Below are 19818 nucleotides of genomic sequence, written 5' to 3'. Positions count from 1 at the left end.
GGTGCACTGCGTAGAGATGTCTACCCTAAAAAAGCAGTGGCTAGCCACTGCAGGTGCAGAACACATTAAAACTTAATTGGGAAGCTATTTTCTTCAGGACTAACCTCTTTTTTCTTCTTATTTTTTTTCAGATTATCATTGGCAAAAAAAATCTGCATATTCTTCTCCTATCTCCTTTTGGTCATGATTTCACTCCAACTCTTGACAAGGGAGAGAAAAGTGTCTGGGGTTTCTACTTCACTTATAACTATTATGAAACAATGTTAATTGATTGATTGTGAAACAAAAAAGATATCTTTAGTAGCTACTGCACATAAGACTGTGTGAAAACATGGAGGTATTTGATTCAATGGTGCGGGAAGAAAAGGGAGAATATTGGTTTCTAGTATTTTAGGCTGCCTGGGAGTAAAATGAGCTTTCCCTTTCTATTTAGATACTTGTGCAGATCTCAGAACTGAAGAATTTGAGCTGTACAGGTGTACGCATTTCTTCTTTTCAAAAAAGTCCCTTCATGTAACCCTACTTTCCTCTGCTAATGCAATTTAATTGAAAATGTATCTGGAAGCTAAGGGTGGTGGCTTTCTTGAAAGTGAGGCCAGGCACAATCAGTATATCCTTGCCAGAGCACTTTCACTAAACTGATGAGAATCAGTTTTAAGTACAAGTACATGAAGCCTGAGTATTTTTTACAACTATCCATCAGCTTTCATACTTACAAAGGAAACTCCCTTCCTACCCCAACCCCTGTCCCCCAAGCTAAAGTTCAGAAAAAACAACATTTACAATATAGCAATATGATTAACAAGTCATTAACATAGTATACACAATGATGCTTTAAAGAAAGACAATTTTATTTTTTAAAATAATAGCTGTAAAAAGTTTATATTATACTATAAAAAACTACATAAACAAATATGGTCCTTGAGATTTCCTACAGTCATGTCCCTGAAGTAATGTAATTTATGTCGCATATCTTAATAGTTTCTTACCTTAAAGTGGGCAAAATAAGTTCTAAATTTTTGTACAGCACTGCTCCAAGCACAAATACAGTGGATTCATCCAGTTCTAAAATAAGAAACAAAAGTTAAAAATATCTTAGTCAGCACATGCCTCTACAGATAGTATTTATCATTCCAATATATGTTTTATTTTTAAAGAAATCATCATTAGGGCTCTACCAAATTCATGAAAAATGCATCACAGACCATATAATCTGCTCTACCCCATGAAATCTGGTCTTTTGTGTACTTTCACCATGTACGATACTCTTTTATACTATAGAGTAAAAGTATATACAAGTACACAGCATTTCTCAAACTGGGAGTCCCAACTCAAAAGGGGGTCTCAAGCCTATTGTAGAAGGATCACAGTATTGACACTTCTACTTCTGTGCTGCCTTCAGAGCTGAGTGGCTGGAGAGCAGGGCCTGCTGGCCAGGTGCCAGGTCTGAACGCAGTGCCGCTACCCAGAGCACCACAGAAGTAAGGCATAGTAGTATTGCCAACCTTACTTCTGCCCTGCTGCTGGCAGTGACTGCCTTCAGAGCTGGGTGGCCAGGGAGCAACGGCTGCTGGCTGGGAACCCAGCTCTGAAGGCCGTGCTGCTCCTGGTAGTGGCGCTGCCTTCAGAAATCAGCACCTGTTTGGCAGCTGCCACGCTCCAGCTACCCTGTTCTGAAGGCAACCCAGAAGTAAGAGTGGCAATACTGCGACCCTGCTACAATAGCTTTGCAACCCCATTTTGGGTCGGGACCCCCAGTTTGAGAAATGCTGACTTAAGGGCTTTACATGTTTATATTTTTCTGTTTTTCAATACATATTCATGCTTTTTTACAACTCCGTGAAATTTAAGTATCTGAAGTCATGACATTCAAGATTTTAAAAATGTTATAACTGTGAAATTTACGAAAATGGATCGTGAATTTGGTAAGGCCCTAATCATCATTGTTGTGAAATATATTCTGCAGAACTCTGTTTATAATGTTAGAACATATCAGACATAAGAACGGCCATACTGAGTCAGACCAAAGGTCCATGTAGCCAGGTATCCTGTCTTCTGTCATTGCCAGGTGCTTCAGAGGAAATGAACAGAACGGATGGATCAAGTGATCCATACCCTGTTATCTATTTAGAATTGCTCTTCAATAAGATCCATCGGTATGTAGTAAACTCTGTCAGTGCTTTCCAATGTATTTGTCTTCATTCTGATATATCCAGAGAAACTATCTTTAGGGGCCATTTTTTAATATGAATGGAGCAGACACTCTAATGCGGCTTATTTGCACCGCACCACTAGTATATATTGTCCCTAAAACCTGTGTAACTATTCTGGGGAGGATTAGCCAGTACAAGTCAGATCAGCCTTTAGGATGTTCTAATTTGGTAGAGGAAGATTGGCCCTGCTATCACAGCGATTGTAGGACCAGGGCAATGCATAGAATAGCTATAAGTCATCTATAAACATATGTTTGCAAGGAGACCACTGTGCAGAATAACTGGATCCCAAGATTTTGCCTGACATGAATTAATACTGAATATTGAAAATATTGGCAATACAATGAAGCAAATACTTTGCACTTCTACAGGATCTTTTGTTCAAGAATCTGAAAGTTCTTTACCTACCTTAATTAAGATTCACCACATATATTTAAGGCTGGGTAAGTATTTTTATTATTATTATAAGACTCATTTTAGAGATTGTTAGCAAAAGCACTAGGACATTAAGTACTAGCCAGATGAGTCCATACTTCCCAGTTTCCTCAGTCTAACTATTAAATAAACACTTATCCTCTAATAAAATATAATACCTGTGTCATAAACAGATGGTTAAGGGTTAATGTCTCTTTTACCTGTAAAGGGTTAAGAAGCTCAGTGAACCTGACTGACACCTGACCAGAGGACCAATGGGGGGACAAGATACTTTCAAATCTTTGTGGAGGGAAGTCTTTGTTTGTGCTGTTTGTTTTGTTCTTTTTTCGCTCTTGGGGCTAAGAGGGGCCAGATGTGCAACCAGGTTTCTCCAATCTTTCTGAAACAGTCTTTCATGTTCAAAATAGTAAGTACTAGCTAGAAAAGGCGGATTAGACTTATGTTTGTTTTCTTAACTTGTGAATGTGTATTTTGTTGGAAGGAGTTTTACCTCTGTTTGCTGTAACTTGCATCTCAGGCTAAGGGGCAGGAAGTCCCTCTAGTCTATATAAGCTGAAGACCCTGTAAACATTTTCCATCTTGATTTTACAGAGATAATTTTTACTTCTTTCTTTCTTTAATTAAAAGCTTTCTTTTTAAGAACCTGATTGATTTTTCCCCTTGTTTAAGACCCAAGGGGATTGGGTCTGAACTCACCAGGGATTGGTAGGGGAAAAGGAGAGGGGGAAAGGTTAATTCCTCTCTGTTTTAAGGTCCAAGGAGTTTGGATCAGTGTAATCTCTCAGGATAACCCAGGGAGGGGAAAGTCTGGGAGGGGGAAAGGAGGGGGAATGGTTTATTTCTCTTCGTTTTAAGACCCAACGGGTTTAGGTCTTGGGTTCCCCAGGGAAGATTTTGGGGGGACAGGGAGTGTACCAGACACTGGAATTTCTGGTTGGTGGCAGCGCTATCAGATCTAAGCTAGAAATTAAGCTTAGAAGGGTACATGTAGGTCCCCATTTTTTGGACCCCAAAGTTCAAATTGGGAAAAATACCTTGACAACCTGAATGCTTCTTTACCTGATGACATTGGAGTGAAGATATTTTTTGGAATGACAACTCTGTCTTCTGAGTTTCGTGCCCAGTCAACCATTCCTTTCCTTCCTTTCATTGGGAAATTGATGTCTGTTAAAACAGATGCTGCAGGAAGCTTCTGAATGCTAGCCACTATTAAGAGAAATCATAAAATCAAATAAAACGTGTTTTACTCTTCAAAGCATTATTAAGAGGTCATAACAGTAAAGTAGTAACAAAAATGTACAATACTGTATTTCATATAAAATGAAAATTTATAAGGATATTAACTGGGACCACACATTTTATTTTCAATTTATTAGATAGTTCTACTGTGGATTACTGTTATGGCATTGATTCTATCACTTGTCAGCCAAGTTTATGTTAACTCTCTTAACAAGGATTATTGAATGCGCTGGCTCATACCCTGAAATTCACATGTAAGCACATATCTGAGCTGTGTCTTCAGAGCAAATCCTGAAATTATTAAATGTGACAGTACAAGCAAGAGGATGCTTCAAATTGCTTTGGGAGATATAACTGCTAGAATCAGGCTAATGCAGCAGTAACAGTTCCTCTATCCTCTGCACAGGCACAAAAATATCTGGCGACAGACCCATTAAAGAGATTCACATACTAAAAGCTACTGTTGTTTCAATGCAAAGCAGAATAACAAAATATACCACATGATCAGTTTCCCTTAAAACAACAATTCCTCACCATGAAATATTGATTGTATGGGTTTTTTAAATTAAAAAACCACAACTAAATATACACAACATCACTGAGCTGAACAGAAAGAAAGACAAACAGGCAATTTGGAATTTTGTTTACCCATCTTAGTTTTCTTTCTGTTTTTAACTCATTTTTTATCTAGAAATCAGTTTTATCTTTGCCTTGAAATCTGAGTGCAACTCCATGGCAACACTGTCAGTGTCTAGTAAGATTCAGGCTACTTTTAATCATCTGACAGTGATGCAAGTCTTTATGCACATTCAGAGAGATGATAAGCAATCTGTTTGGAGGTAGCTGCATTCCTAATGTAAACCATGATGATAAGCAATTCTACTGCAATGCTTTTCCTAATTAATTTATGACAGAGATAATAGAATTGGTGCAATTTGCACATGAGGTCAATTCCGTGATTTGCATAATAATTTCACTACAAGTGTTCCATAGAGGAGTTAAAGAGAAAGATAATCACAGCAGCAAAATTAAAGTATGAAACTATTAAGCATCTCATACGTGGATTTCATTTTAAAGGAAAAATAAGTTAACATTACCAGCTCCACAAATGTATTATTTGACAACTGGCTCTTAGTTCCAAATTAGAGTGGTTATGTATTACAGCATCATATTAGTGAGGTTGTACTCAAGGCTCTTCCAGACTCTCAGTTATAAAACTATCACCAGGGGTTTATTGTGACAGTTAAAATCATCTCTAGGTTACAATTTGGCATATAAATTCGCAGCCCTAGAGGAATGTTTTTTCTTGTCAAATTTTGGTTGGCATGTGTGTTTGTGTGCAGGGAGGAGAAGGTAGAGTTCAGGTGTTTCAGAATTATTGGAGCATAAAATGGATTGCATGTTTTTCACATACTTTATAATTCCAATATTAAATACATTAATCTTGTATAAAGGAAATTTTCCTGGTTATTGGAGCCTAATTAGAGAGTTTAATTTACAGCAAACCAATTTAAAACCATGTTTATTTAGTTTCCAAAAGTAAATACATGTAATACATCAGAGGTGTAGCTGTGTTAGTCTGGATCTGTAAAAAGCGACAAAGAGCCCTGTGGTATCTTATAGACTAACAGAAGTATTGGAGCATAAGCTGTGGTGAATAGCCACTTCGTCAGATGCACAAAAGCTTATGCTCCAATACTTCTGTTAGTCTATAAGGTGCCACAGGACTCTGTTGCTTTTTACATGTAATATAATTAACGGTCACACTCCTTAACACATATACTTATTTTAGTCACAGAGTATCTGTCTGTCTATCATTCTAAAGTTATACTATTTCATCTGTGCATCTGGAAGGCTGTTCCTCATTTTTCAGATAAACAAAACAAAACAGGAAATCAATGTTATTCAATGGAATTCATTCCGCAGGACAGAAAATGGTGAAATGTTAAAGGTCAAGGACTATATTTCTTTGATCCTATCTATATATTTTTAACTCAGCCCACTATCATGATACTTAAGTACTTCTCAGACACGAAGACTCCAAAACAGCCATTAAGGATAAGCGGTTAATAATACACAAGTTAAACATTCAGTTAATGGCTTTCATAATACAAAATAATCCTATATGTGGTTTAGACCATTTGTTCTTTCCCTAAAAATAAAAACCAACCACACAAAAAGCTCTCAGTTTAATTTTGTGAAAGTTGCCAGATCTGTACTCTGGAGAATGAAATTCTCTGCTTAGCCAGAAAGTAGGCAACAGCCATGCAAGCTCAACTGTGAACAAGCTACAGCCTTGTTCTGAAAGGACTACCTGTAGGGATCAGTGTAGATGATCAGATCACACCACGCCCTGTCATTCTTTAGCCACATTGCCGAGACTACACATAATGTGTGTCCATTAATGTCAACTAGAGCAATGGAGATATGGGTACATAGTTCACTAGAATCTGGACAGAGGCCCTATTAAGTTCAGTCCCTATTAAGATACCAGCAGGATACATAAAGGGGAACCACTTCCTGTACAGTAACAAATATTCAGCACTGCGGTACATCATACTTTAATTCTAAAACTAAATTTCATCCACATTGAATATTAATATGTGACTTATCACAGAGTTTTGGAGCATGACCAGCTGCATTTCCATTGTGAAATGATGCTTCAGTGTTCTCAGACTCAGTTTTAATCTGCAGCATAAAAAATAACTGTTTACTGTGATGTGAGTGTTGAAATCAGAGGGGCATTTAGGGAAGCCTGCATGTAATTCAGGTGCCAGGTCATTCACATACCAGTAACTCAAATGTCATTTCCTTACATAAGTATCCTACACAGAGAATAAAACAGAATGACATTTTATTCACTCTATTTTATCGTGTTCTCTGTATGCTTTATTTGCATTAGGAATGATGCTCCAGCTACTGGTACCTGAATTATTTAGTGCTGCAATTACCATATACTTTTATATCCAAATTTTCTGATTTCAGCACTCTGTTCAGTAGAAACAAAAGCAACATGTACTTTTTTAATCACCAGAACAAAACCTTGTGACCTGAATGCTAAATTTATAAAACAAAAAAATGACACCAATGGAAATTCAGACATCCTTGGGTATTTTTCTTGCACTTATATAGAAGGGTAAAATGTACATAAAATCCCAAGAAATACAACAATTATGTACCGTCTCAAATAGCTATAATATTCAATAAAAAGTTTAGTGAAAAATTATACAACAAATAAGAAGGAAAAAAAAGAAAATAAGGTAGAACAAAAGAAAAGAAAAAAAGATCTGGGTCCCAGAAGAACAAAAGTATGGGAGCACTGGCTTGAGTAATAATAATTTAACTTACAATATGAGAAGTCCTCATATATAGTTTATGCATTGTTATCATAATCTACAGTATACATTGCTCTCTAGCACAAAGATTTTTTTGTTAATGATGTGGGCCAATTGTTATTTTGGTTTGTACACATAATACTTACATATACGCATAGGCACCAGTTTTAGGCAGGTACATAACAATTGGCCTAGATAAGCCATGCCTCTGCTGCTTCTGCCTGTGCTATCATGGCTACATTGCTAATTATATTTGTGCTAGCTTAATGAGAGCTAGCACAGTTGTGTGTAAGTGAATAGGGGACTCAAATCCTTAGGTCATACTATAGAGATAGTCTAAGGAAGTAGTTCTCAATCAGTGGTCCATGGCCCCTTAGAGGGCCTTGAGCAGGTTTCGGGGGAGCCTCCAAGCAAGGCCAGCATTAGACTTGCTGGGGCCCAGGGCAGAAAGCCGAAGACCCACTGGATGAGGCTGAAGCCCAGGTCCCTGAGCCCCGCCGCTAGGGGTTTAAGATGAAACCTCAGCAATGTAGCTTCATGGGGGCACCTGTGGCATGGGTCCTCTGGAAATTGCTCTGCTTGCTACCCCCTAATGACACCCTGGCTTTTATATGTAGAAAACCAGTTATTGCGGCACAGGTGGGCCATGGAATTTTTATAGCATGTTGGGGTGTTGGGGGGGGCAGCTCAGAAAGAAAAAGGTTGAGAACCCCCGGTCTAAGGAATTCTGCCCATGGACCCAAACTACAACCTCAACTTTCGGCAGCAGAATTCAGAATCTAAACCTGGATCCAGATCAACATTTCAAAATTGGTCTCTAGCTCTATCAGGGGCTGAAAACAAAGCCCCAGATCGAAATACCTCTAGATGGGATGTTTGAAATCTGGTTCTGAATTTTCCAGCTGTTATTACTTTTTAAACAGAGTGGAGAACATTGGGCCTGATTCTCTTCTCAATTCCACTGATTTACACAGGAATAAATTAGAGGAGACCAGGGGCTCATCATTCTACAATGCATTGGTGCATTGACACAGTATATTTAATGAGGGAAAATGGTTAGGTAAATTTTACTCATGTGTAGAAGGCCAGCACAAGGTCTGTACAATTCTTAAGTTCCATTTAACTCCCATATCAGAGTTTGAGAGATTTTAGTAGTGCACTACTATGTACTTTACCCCTAAACAGGGGTGAATTTCACCCACACAGAACAGGGTTCACTTGACAATACTACTATAAATAGATGAGCACAGTCAAAAATAGCTAAAAAAAGGTAACAATATACTGAGGCTGAAATAAAGCATGCATATGCCCTGTACAATATATTAAAAAGAAGAAGTTATCCTTCCAAATATATTACTCTAAATTAGTGCCAAATTCAGGAAGAGCTTTGCTTTTCTGCTGTTGAGTACTAAACTGGTTCTCAAACTAGACCTATCTGGGATTTATGCCTGGGGATAGCAACTTCATAGTAGTTTGAGAACCAAAACTTTCCAGGAAAGTTTCTACATTTTGCTTTTAAGAATAAGCAAAACTGGAAGGAAGAGTTATTTATAATTCTTCCATCATTCCTCTTTTCCTGCCCCTTCCTGACTTGCTCACCTACTGCATACTTGATATATGTTTTTTTCTGCATTCAACAAACCTGAGTTGATAATATCAATTGGTTTTGTTTTCTGAGTTCAGGGGTGTTGCACTATTTAAGTATCCATGCATATGTTTCAAGGAAAAAATTAATAGATCTGCCATCAATACATGTTCAGTATACAACATATAAAAGCACTATTGCATTAAACTTCAGAACACCAAATCTGTATATTTCTTTACAGATTTTTTTCATGTAAAAAATTGTCTGTATAAGAAATAAATATGCCTCAGTTGGAAACATATTTACAAATTTTAGAATTATTCTGCTGACCTCTCACGTAAGCTCTTATTTCCTTTGCTGAATAAATAAGCTCATTCCACTCAGCTGACCCTAGATATACAGGGAGCAAAGTCCTCTTTAGCACATCATCAACAAGCCAGATGGGTATATTAAAGATGATATTCATAGCAGATTTACCATATCCACTTAGCTCCCTGCCCCAAACCTTTCATTTTAAAGGCATTCTGTAATAATCTGTAATGGTGAAATCTGCTTCTCGGGGAGACCCATTTGTGGATCTCTGGATATGCTATGGATCTCTGCATACCAGTAGTCCTGGTGATCCTCTTTGAAATCCTCCACTATTTGCTTGTCAAATTTTATTGGTATAGATTTGCTTGTGGGAGAGCCTGATCCCTTGACATGATTGATGTGTAACCTATAGTTACAGAGAGTCACATATTTGGGGTACTTTTGCACATGTGTGTGTTCACAGCTCACAATTAATTGATTAATCAGATAAAGACTTTCATACTCCATCTATTCACATGTAGCATAATAACATCATAACAAGGCTCACTAGCCATGTACCTGCCATGTGTGTATTTCCCCTTTTATATTCTTCACAGATTCCAACTCAAACAGATTACCTGATCATATTGAAAATTGTTTGAATTCTCCCATGCTAATGTCCATTTCAAGGTTAACGTCAAAACAGTGAAACACATAATAGGCTACTAGTGTGGCAGGGGAAAATTCAGGGTAACAAGGTTTAGCCCAGTCAACTGTGCCATAGTTGCACCTCATAGAAATCTTCAGCTAATTTATGCATTATCTAGACTGTCACGTTTGTCAGTTCATGTTCTGTACCAGCAACGACTGAGGACCAAAGTCACAAACTATTTATCACAAAGAATATCACAAAAATAATTCTGCTCGAGATTGCCCCAAATATCATGAAGTCATATATGTCAGAGGGGTTGAGGTGTGATGGAACCCAGTGCTTGACTGGAACTATGTAGAACTACCTAGTGTAATATTCACTCATAGAACAGAGCACACAAGATGAAATATCATAGCAGTATACAGTGTAGCATTCCGTGTTCATCTATGGTCAGCAACGAGTTTATGTAAAAAAAAATCACTTTTCCTTCCAACAAATCTGCTCTTTATGGGTATCCACACATAGTCTGGTCCTAAATCAAGAAGACGTGACATATGCCCTGCTGCTCCATGAGTATGCAAGTAGGGGAGGGCACTAAGAGTTCTTTGCCCACTCCTGGTGTCCCTGAGCAGTAGTGCCTCACAAATGTTATCCCTAAATGCAATTCTTGGAACAAGACATCCCATAGGTAATGGGCAGGGGTATAGAACTGCCAGAGCCAAAGTCCTTCACCCCTGTGCATTGGCCAAGGGGGACTAAAAGTGAGTAGGATGGAATCTCTCTGAGTGCAAGAGAATTCTGGGAGGAATTTTACTTCAGGGGCTGGACAGCTAACACAGAGCTGTGCCGTAAATGCCACACTGAATCCTTCATGACTAAGAATAAGAAACTTCTTATTGCTGTTAGTACCAAACAGCAAATACAGCGATGGGAGAGTGTAATTTTATTCTGGTGAACACATCAATATGATGGTTAATGATATCCCAATCAGAGAAAATTTCTTAAGAAAGCATCATACATGTGCTCTGTAAATACTTCCACATGGAGCTTTCTAGAGAGTCATTGTGATGAGGATGAAAGGTGTTTGATGCCTACCTTTAGGTAAAACAACATACATATCACAGAGATGAGAACCATAGACTTAGATGGCTCAGTTTTACTTTGTACTTACAAAGCGCTATAGCCTTTAAAAATATGTGAAGACTAATTAACATGTATGAAAGGTCACATAGTTGCCCACAGCTAAACATGACTATAACACATGTCAGCAATAAACTGGCACAGCGATAATGTGGTAGGTATAATATTTAGCTCAGGTTAAAAAGCAACACAACTGAAGGCAGTGATCAGGATACATTTAATAAATGCTGGAATTTTTGCTATTATTAATGAAATTAAACTAAATACATTTTCATAGGCTACAAGTCAAGCATGCCCCTTTCCTTTTATGTGTGATTCAACAGAATCGAACTATGCTACCCTTTACTATTTATTAGTCTAGCTCAGAAATGCATTCATTTGAGAAGACTTGTGAACTGACAGTTCATTGTAGCTGCATTCTCTTAGTGGTTAAAGATCCCACATTTGCTCTGATGAAAAAGCTAGAGATCAAAAATAATCTTGGTAAGGTATTAGGTTGTAAAATCAATTGGGAAAAATCGTAAATCCTCCCTTTCTCTCCAAATCTCTGTCTTGTTCAAGGAAAACAAAGTGGAAAATTAAAAAATTATCTTATCTTAGAATTAGACAAATTATAGGCTAAGGTTGTTGTAGACAATACAAGTTTTACTGTCTGAAAAATAAAAGACGATTTCAAAAGATGGAAACTATTAAATCTCAGTCTCTGGGGAAGAATTAGCAATATACTAATGGTCATGGCACCAGAGCTAAATGTTGTGTTCCAGATGCTGCCACTGCATAGCCCTTAAACTCACTTCAGACACTTAGAAAAATAATATCAGCATTTTGGGCGACACTATTATTAATCATTTATTATTTGTGCTCCCCGTAAAGTGAATATAGCTCTTTACTGCTGGTCAATGTGACATAAAAGAACATCCTCTCTTTTCCAACTCACAAGCTTAAGGCATGAGCATGAAGAGTATACAGTATAATAAACTCATTACATACAAACAAGCTCCACGCAGGCAATCACAGAGGGATGTATCTTCATGGTAGGTAAAGTTCTTCCTGCAGGAAGCTTCTGAAATAAGGAGTGATTGGGGGCCTGTTGTACATTAAGTGGAAAGTTTTTCTATGTGCAAGAAGCCATGGTAAAGGCAAAAACAGAATAAAAGAAAGCCCTGGGGCCCCATCTTACAGTGTGCTGTGTGTTTCCAAGAGTCCTGGGTGCTCTCAGCTCTCACTGCAATTAGAACGAGTTCATGGGGTTGAGCACCTTTCAGCATAGTGCCCCAAGGCAGCTCTCAGGGAGAGAGAAGAAGTTTAGGAGGAAACAATGTCTAATATTTAGATTGGTGTAGGGCTCTAGAATGCCTTGACATTTAAGAAGAGCTTGAACTTTATAGACAAAAGGAAGGGAGCCAGGAAGACATGCCAAACCCATGAAAGAAACACAGAAATTGGGCTTGTTTTTGGCTTAATTGACTTGTGAGTGGCTTGTTGGCTAGTTTTTGGTTTATAGTGTGTTGCTTGTTTGGTTCGTTGCTTGTTGGTTCTTGTAGCTTGTTGTATCTTTTTTTTGATCAGCTCCTGGCAAGCAGGGATAAGGGAAGGGGAGAGAATCAGGGGTGCACAGCGGGTCCACTACAGTCCCAGACTGCATTCCAGGGGGATCTAGTCACACAGAGTCACACAGAGTCACACAGAGTGTTGGGATTCTTAGGGATTGGCTTGTTTTGGCCTTGTTTTGAAATGGGATTAGCTTGATTTTTGGATTATTGTGAAAGTCGGGGTGCTTATTTACCACATGAAAGTTGGCAACTGTGGAGCCTGGTGGTGGGAGACATAGTTAGAGCAGCAGCACAGGAAAAGGGTCCTGACAGTTGCATTTTGGACAGACTGTAGAGAGATAGACGCCAGAGAGCAAGAGTTTTCAATAAATGGGTGAGGATTAGAATATGGATTAAAGTCTTGGTAATGGGGGTCCCGAGGAATGAAAGAATTCATAGGGAAGCAGTAGCAAGATGTAGCAATTGCCTGGATATGAGCACAGGAGAGAGTGGAGCCAAAAATGACTTTGAGGTAGTCATCAAGGAAAGGAAGGAGGAGGAAGGGTTTTGGAAGAAAAATCATATGCGCATTCATCAGGGTTAAGGTGTTGACTGGTCATCTAGTCAACAGGATGATATAGTGGGAAGACAGGCAAAGATGCAGGACTTGTCAGAGAGCGTGAGGTCTGTGGTAGAAAAATATGTTTGGAAATTATCAACATAGAATCCACAGAAACATGATATCACCCAGAAAGAAGGGTAACAGAAGAGAAGGCTCACAAATGGATCTGGATTTTACTGATGAACGCTTCCATCATCATCCGATATGACATTGTCAGGCATTTTTAGATACAGGTATCAAACTACGAACAGACTAAAATGAAGGTAATGTTATACTTTTTAAAAGAAGTAATTAGCATGAATATTCCCATGTGTCTGATAGACCCAAACCCTGTATCTGTACAGATCCTGAACCAATGATTGCACATGGCCCTGACTTTCATAATAGGCTGAATTTCAAATTGAAACAATCCAGAAATTTCAGATGTTTGATATCTGGATCCCAATCCAAATTTTGTGTCTTTAGTTATCCATCTTAACTCTGCGCTCATGCTACAAATTTAGCACGGAAACAGGAACTAAATTTTCCTTTTCAGTAAAGAAGTGGTGTACTCACTATAGTCCATATACAAGGCTGCTAGGAATGCAAATCACAGGGTATCTTGCTTTTAATACCATGAACTGACTTTACTGGATGGAGAGAGACAGAGAGAAATTGTGTTCTACAGGTCTGAACACAGAACTTGGCATCACAATTGCTGAGTTTAAATTCTGGCTCAGACACTGACTTCTTCTGTGGCCTTGGACAAATCACTTGGTAATGGAGGTCCTGAGAAATGAGAGAATTCAAAGGAAAGCAGCAGCAAGATGTAGCAATTGCCTGAATGTGAACAGAGAAGGAGAGAGTGGAGCCGAAAATACTTTGAGTTAGTCATCAAGGAAAGGGAGAAGGATGAAGGGTTTTGGAAGAAAAATAATATGCACATTCATCAGGGTTAAGGTGTTGATTGGTCACTTTTCCCGTTTGCAAGTTATTTCCTATCTACATCACAGAATGTTGGGCAGATTAATAGAACAGTAAAGCAGTCTGTAAGTACTAAATATTTATTATTGTAATGAGAGATTCTTTGCAAACTGAAGTTTAAAAGTATCCATTTATGTATGGTTCTGTTCAGATCAACCAAAAACTGAATTTGTATGTTCTAGTCTTGAAATGAGGTGCATGGTTTAAGGAGCAATATTGCAAGCAGAATGAGGTACATCTTAAATAAAATGTGAACAGCGTAAGATATATTTATTTACAGAGCACCCAAAAACATGCCGAGCATCATGCAGAAAAATAACAGGCCACGTTTCCCATCCTCCATGTCTTACAGTCTATGGACAAGGGTGCCTTGGGTGGATAGATCAGGGTTACAGTGAAAATCATCATTCCTTAGATTTGTTGTGCATGTATCCTGGCACTAATGATTTATTTCTAAAATAGTAATGGTGTTGAACAAAAGTGGGGATGATAACAGGGTTCAAAAAAGAACTAGGTATGTTCATGGAGGATAGGTCCATCAATGGCTATTAGCCAGGATGGACAGGGATGGTGTCCCTAGCCTCTGTTTGCCAGAAGCTGGAAATGGGCAAAAGGGGACGGATCACTTGATGATTACCTGTTCTGTTCATTCCCTCTGGAGGACCTGGCATTGGCCACTGTCAGAAGACAGGATACTGGGCTAGATGGACCTTTGGTCTGACCCAGTATGGCTGTACTTATGTTCTTAAGATAATGATTATTATTCTCTTTTCTGAGGAAAGGAGGGCTGAAGGGAACATTTGGAGGAGTACGGGGCAGTGGTGACATGGTGGTGAAGGAGTTCAGCACAGCCAAAAGGCCAGAAATGGGGAGGGCAGAAATGGTGGCATAGGAAGTGTGGCGAGCAGGAAGGGTATGAGGAAGGAGGAAACAAGGGAGAGGTGGTATGTGATGGCAAGGAAGAGCAACAAAAGGGGATGTGATCTGTGATAGAGGCAGGTGGAGAGACATCCAGGGCGTAAACATGCACAGCAGTTTGTTTTAGGTGATGTCAGGAGGCTGGGCTTGTGAACGGTTTCTCCCTCTGGTTTGGCTGCTGATGTTGGATGGTGAGAGTGGTATCTGGGGACTGTTGGTCATTGACAGGCTGCTCTGCTCCATATTTGTGGGGGATGTAATGCTACTGGGACCTTGAGCTCTGGACTGGCTGCTGTCTAGTCCAGTAAGGCAATGAGGAAGGGGGCAGGTGGACCATCTTTCCTGCTCTGCTCATGTCTGTAAATAATAACAAAATAATACTTGGCATTTACACACTACCAGCCATCCTATGATCTCAAAGCACTTTGCATACAACAGTTAATAAAAACACAGAGTCCCTACAAGACAGGTGATTATCACCCTTATTTTACTGATGGGTAAACCAAAGCACAGAGAGATAAAGGGACTTGGCCAAGTTCACACACAATAATCTTCTGCAGAACTATGAAGAGAAACCCAAATCTTCTCAGTCTTGGTCCGGTGGCAAAAAATCCACTTCTTCAGATCTGAAGAAATGGGCTTTTTACTGATGAAAGCTTATGCCCAAATAAATCTGTTAGTCTTTAAGGTGCCACCAAACTTCTCATTGTTTTTGTGGATACAAACTAACACAGCTACCTCTCTGACACTCAGTCTTGGTCCTGTTTTAAACCCCAACTCCATCCTTCCTCCCATACATTTATAAAAAATGCTTTTGTTTACTTGTAGACATGTCTAATTTGTATGTTTTCAAGAGAGGAGATAAAATGGATTAAGATTCACTAATGGATTCTCAACAAATGTTATCCTAAGGCAGCAGAACATCTAATTTCCAAGGTAATGCACATTGTTTATTTAGATTATGTGTGTAGCGCATAGCACAATGGGGCCCACTCCCTAATTGGACATCCAGGCACTACCACAATACAAATAGTAAATAATAGTGTTTAGAAAGAATAATTAGTACTCATTGCTGGGTTCTAAATTAACTAAAGAGAAGATGTTAAGTGTTATTATGTACAATTTAATAAAACAACTGCAATGCACAGAGTTAGTAAAACAGACTAACTAGACATTGGGCCTACAGAGAAGAAGAATACCATTTGTCATTATATACGTCAATGGTACAATCTCACTTTGAATCAAATGTGCAGTTCAGCTCTGATCAGCCCATCGAGAGAGAAAGAGAGAGAGAGAGCGAGCAAGAGCACAGAAACAGAAGGGGGCCAATATAAATTAAAGTTATGGAAACTATTCTGTAGAGAGGAACTAATGAAAAGAGTTATGGCAGAAGTACTATTTTGATATATTTTTCTTACTTCAACAACATCTTTAAATACAAAATGACATGCATTCTACACTCATGCTGTGTCATCAGTGCACATGCTTCTGATTCCCAACTGATCTGTTTGGAGTATTAGTGAGGTGCTGCATTTCCAGAGTCTATTCTATGTTTCAGAGAGTCTCCATGTTGAGGCACTTCAGTACACTGATCCGAGGATAAGGATACATTTTCTTTAGCTTTGCATGAGACATACAGTATGCAGAATAAACCTGTCACAAATTGCCATCTCGGATTCCAGTTCTTAATTGTAAATATTTTGCTTTTCAACTGTTCCATTAGCAGAGATATGTGCAGCATATATACATAGTATACCCATCTACCATCTCTTCAGTGGCTCTGCATCTAACTGAACTATCCACTATAGCTATTCCTCCCCACAGATTCTTTTGTTTTGTTTTATTTTTGGAATTTGGCACATCCTTTACGTCACTCACACCTGTAACAGACAAATTGAGAATAAGAGTTCATTGAATCAAAAAGGCCCTATTTCTCAGAAATATTGGCCCAAAAGTGAATGTGTTGCTCAGACAGAGCTAATCCCTTTCTGGAATATGGAATGTTCTAGAGAAGGACAATTCTGTATTGAAACCAAGTGAGGTAGCCATTTATGCAGCACATCAGAGATGAACATATTCACCCCAAATCATTTGTTCTTGAAATTTTGCAAAATGTTATTTTCGGAAAGACCTATTTTATAAGATCTCTCTACAGTTTTTTCCTGATGTATAGAATGCTATGTCATAAAAAGTGAGAGCTAGCTTAATAGTATTAAAAGTATGAAAACTGGAGGTTGGAAGTAGTTATTTTACTGAAAACTTCTGTCAGTCTTATTGCAAAATAACCCACATTTTTGCTCTGAAAAATAAAACATCAAATCTAAATCTGAGTCCAGTTTTACTCACATGACATCTTTGCAATCATTAATATCGTCTACACTGTCAGCACTTTTATGTAGTCAGAATAAATGAATTTATGCCATTCTACAGTATTTGACTATTTGCCAGTTATAACCACAATCCAGGTGGCTTTCCTAATATAAATCATCCCCTTTGAGATTGGACAATCATACAGCAGGTGGCTTTCCTAATACAAATAATTCCCTTTGCATTGGACAATCAAAAAGTGTCGTCATAGTTTTTCTTTTTTCCCATTACATCTTGATTATAGTATTGCTACCTAATAAACAGGATTTTATGGAATGTTGGAATGAAATTGCTTCTGAGCCTTAAGTTGTTATTTTTTGTTCTCTGTTGTATGTAGTTTTTACTATACTATTGCTTTTATACAATATTGTTGATGTACTAAATTGTTTTTTTGTTTCTAATCCCAAAGCATCTAAATGGTACTTTATTGGAAACTAAAGCTAACTGCACTCCAGTGGCAAACATTCATAAAAAAAACATGACTAAACTGAACAACAAAGGTATAAAGTTAAGGGTCAGTGTAAGGCTACCCAGCTAACCGATATCATTCCAAAGGAATGTCTTTTTGCAATAATAGAAATCTCTGCTATAGTGGATGGAGTCTAGCCCAATCCTGATATAAATTGTACCTGCTAATTAAATCTTGATGATTTAAATATTTGAGTTCTATAAATCATGCTATGTAACTTGCACAGGGACTGATTCCATTTGCATGGTAATGAAGCATTCTCAAAAGATGCTGAATGTCTTCTGTGAGTGAATGAGACTTCATGTGTATGTGCTAAGAAAACACGCTAGTTGCACTCCTTAGAGCAAAGAATTAATTGGAAGTAGAGAAAAACTTTGTTGTTCATAATGCATACCAACATCCACATAAACATTAACACAGGAAGAGACAAGAACTTAGCATAAGCAAATATAAGGAAGAAAATCAGTTTTGTATAAGAGCTAATCTAATCAAGCTTGTTATTTTGTTAATAAGAAGAAATAAATTGCACTACTCTAGATTGACTCAAGATTTGGATCATTCCGCAATAGTGTATTAAACTAGGTAAACCTCTCATCTCACAAAAGGAGAGGTGCAGTGGTGCTGAAACATTTTTTATAGTGGGGGTGCTGAAGGTGGAAACCATGTATCTGGGTTATTATTATTGTTTCAAGCCAGGGGTTGCGACAGCACTCCCAACACTCTTAGCTCTAGCACCCAGGGATGGCTCCAGGCACCAGCGCAGCAAGCACGTGTCTGGGGCGGCAAACCGTGGGGGGCGGCGTGCCAGTCACCATGTTGGCAGGAGTCAGGTGGCCTTCGGCGGCGTTTCTGCGGGAGGTTCACTGGTCCCGCGGCTTTGGCAGCAATTCAGCGGACGGTGCCGAAGACGCGGGACCATCAGATCACCCGCAGGAAAGGCCGCAGAATCCATGTCACCAGCGGACCAGCCGCAGAAACGCCGCCAAACAACGCCTGACTGCAGTGCTTGGGGCAGCAAAAAACATAGAGCAGCCCCTGCTATTACCTCTGGAAAGATTACTAATTCTAGAGTCCCACTTGACACAAAGAGACCACCTGGTGGAGAACAGCTGACTTTGGGGACTCCATAGAGAAGATAACTCCAAGTGTAGAAAAGAGGAGCCACCAGAAATGACTGGCCATTGTGTAATATGTTCAACTGTTATTACTTCTATTTCTGTCTTGACTTGCTCTTCACAAAAGTCCGCTGCAGTTAATGGGGCTGCATGAGGTATAAGTCAGAGGAGAATTTGGCCCTTAAACAATAACTTCTAACTAAGGTATGGGTCTGGTTTTATATTCTTTTGGATAGTGACTCACTAAATTAGTATATTTTTTTAGCCAACTTTAATTTCATGTCTTTATTTTTATTTTTAGTACTTTGTAAATAAAGTTGGCTTCTATTTAAGATAATTGGACTTGGAGGCAGATATTTAAGCTGAAGATATTCCTTGAAGCATTTTTCAGAAAGAAAGAAGCTGAACTTAGTTTTCAAACAGCGCTGAGTCAGGACCAGGGTGATGACCTGATCATTCAGATAAGTGGGAGGGAGGCTTCAATTCTCAATTCCCAACAGTGTCAAATGGGGTTGTGATAGCTTCTCCAACAGCGCTGAAAGGGGAATGGGTGGAGGGTAGGGAGAGCACAGGGAGTGCCGAATGACTCAAAGAGAACTGGACCCAGTAGCTCCTGGTAGCAATAGAAAATATACACCTCTATCCTGATATAACACTGTCCTCGGGGGCCAAAAAATCTTACTGCGTTATAGGTGAAACCATGTTATATCAACTTGCTTTGATCCACCGGAGTGCGCAGCCTCCACCTCCCATCCCGGAGATCTGCTTTACCATATTATATCTGAATTTATGTTATATCGAGTTGCATTATATCAGGGTAGAATTGTACTAGGAAATATGTAAAGAATGGTTCTATACAATTGTAAGGGTGAGACAGATTTGTAATACACTCTTTTGTAAAGGGATCTAAAACACTAACAATACTGTAAGAATAAAAGAATG

The 19818-nt window shown here is 38.7% G+C and overlaps 1 protein-coding gene across 5 annotated transcripts in view; it reads right to left on the bottom strand.

Moving 5' to 3' along the window:
• ADGRB3 (adhesion G protein-coupled receptor B3) overlaps window positions 1-19818 on the bottom strand; it is a 641000-nt gene that overhangs the window by 244932 nt on the left and 376250 nt on the right. For all 5 annotated transcript variants that reach the window (XM_030555674.1, XM_030555672.1, XM_030555671.1 and 2 more), the window contains 2 exons: window positions 3708-3854; window positions 990-1065 (listed from right to left, as the gene is read on the bottom strand). In XM_030555674.1, coding sequence (XP_030411534.1) covers window positions 990-1065; window positions 3708-3854 — 223 coding nt within the window. The remainder of the gene's footprint in view (window positions 1-989; window positions 1066-3707; window positions 3855-19818) is intronic.

This window comes from Gopherus evgoodei, chromosome 3 (genome assembly GCF_007399415.2).
Source record: "Gopherus evgoodei ecotype Sinaloan lineage chromosome 3, rGopEvg1_v1.p, whole genome shotgun sequence".
Taxonomy (NCBI): domain Eukaryota; kingdom Metazoa; phylum Chordata; order Testudines; family Testudinidae; genus Gopherus; species Gopherus evgoodei.
Note: the sequence above shows the minus strand (reverse complement) of the source record. Positions and strands in the feature narration are given on the sequence as shown.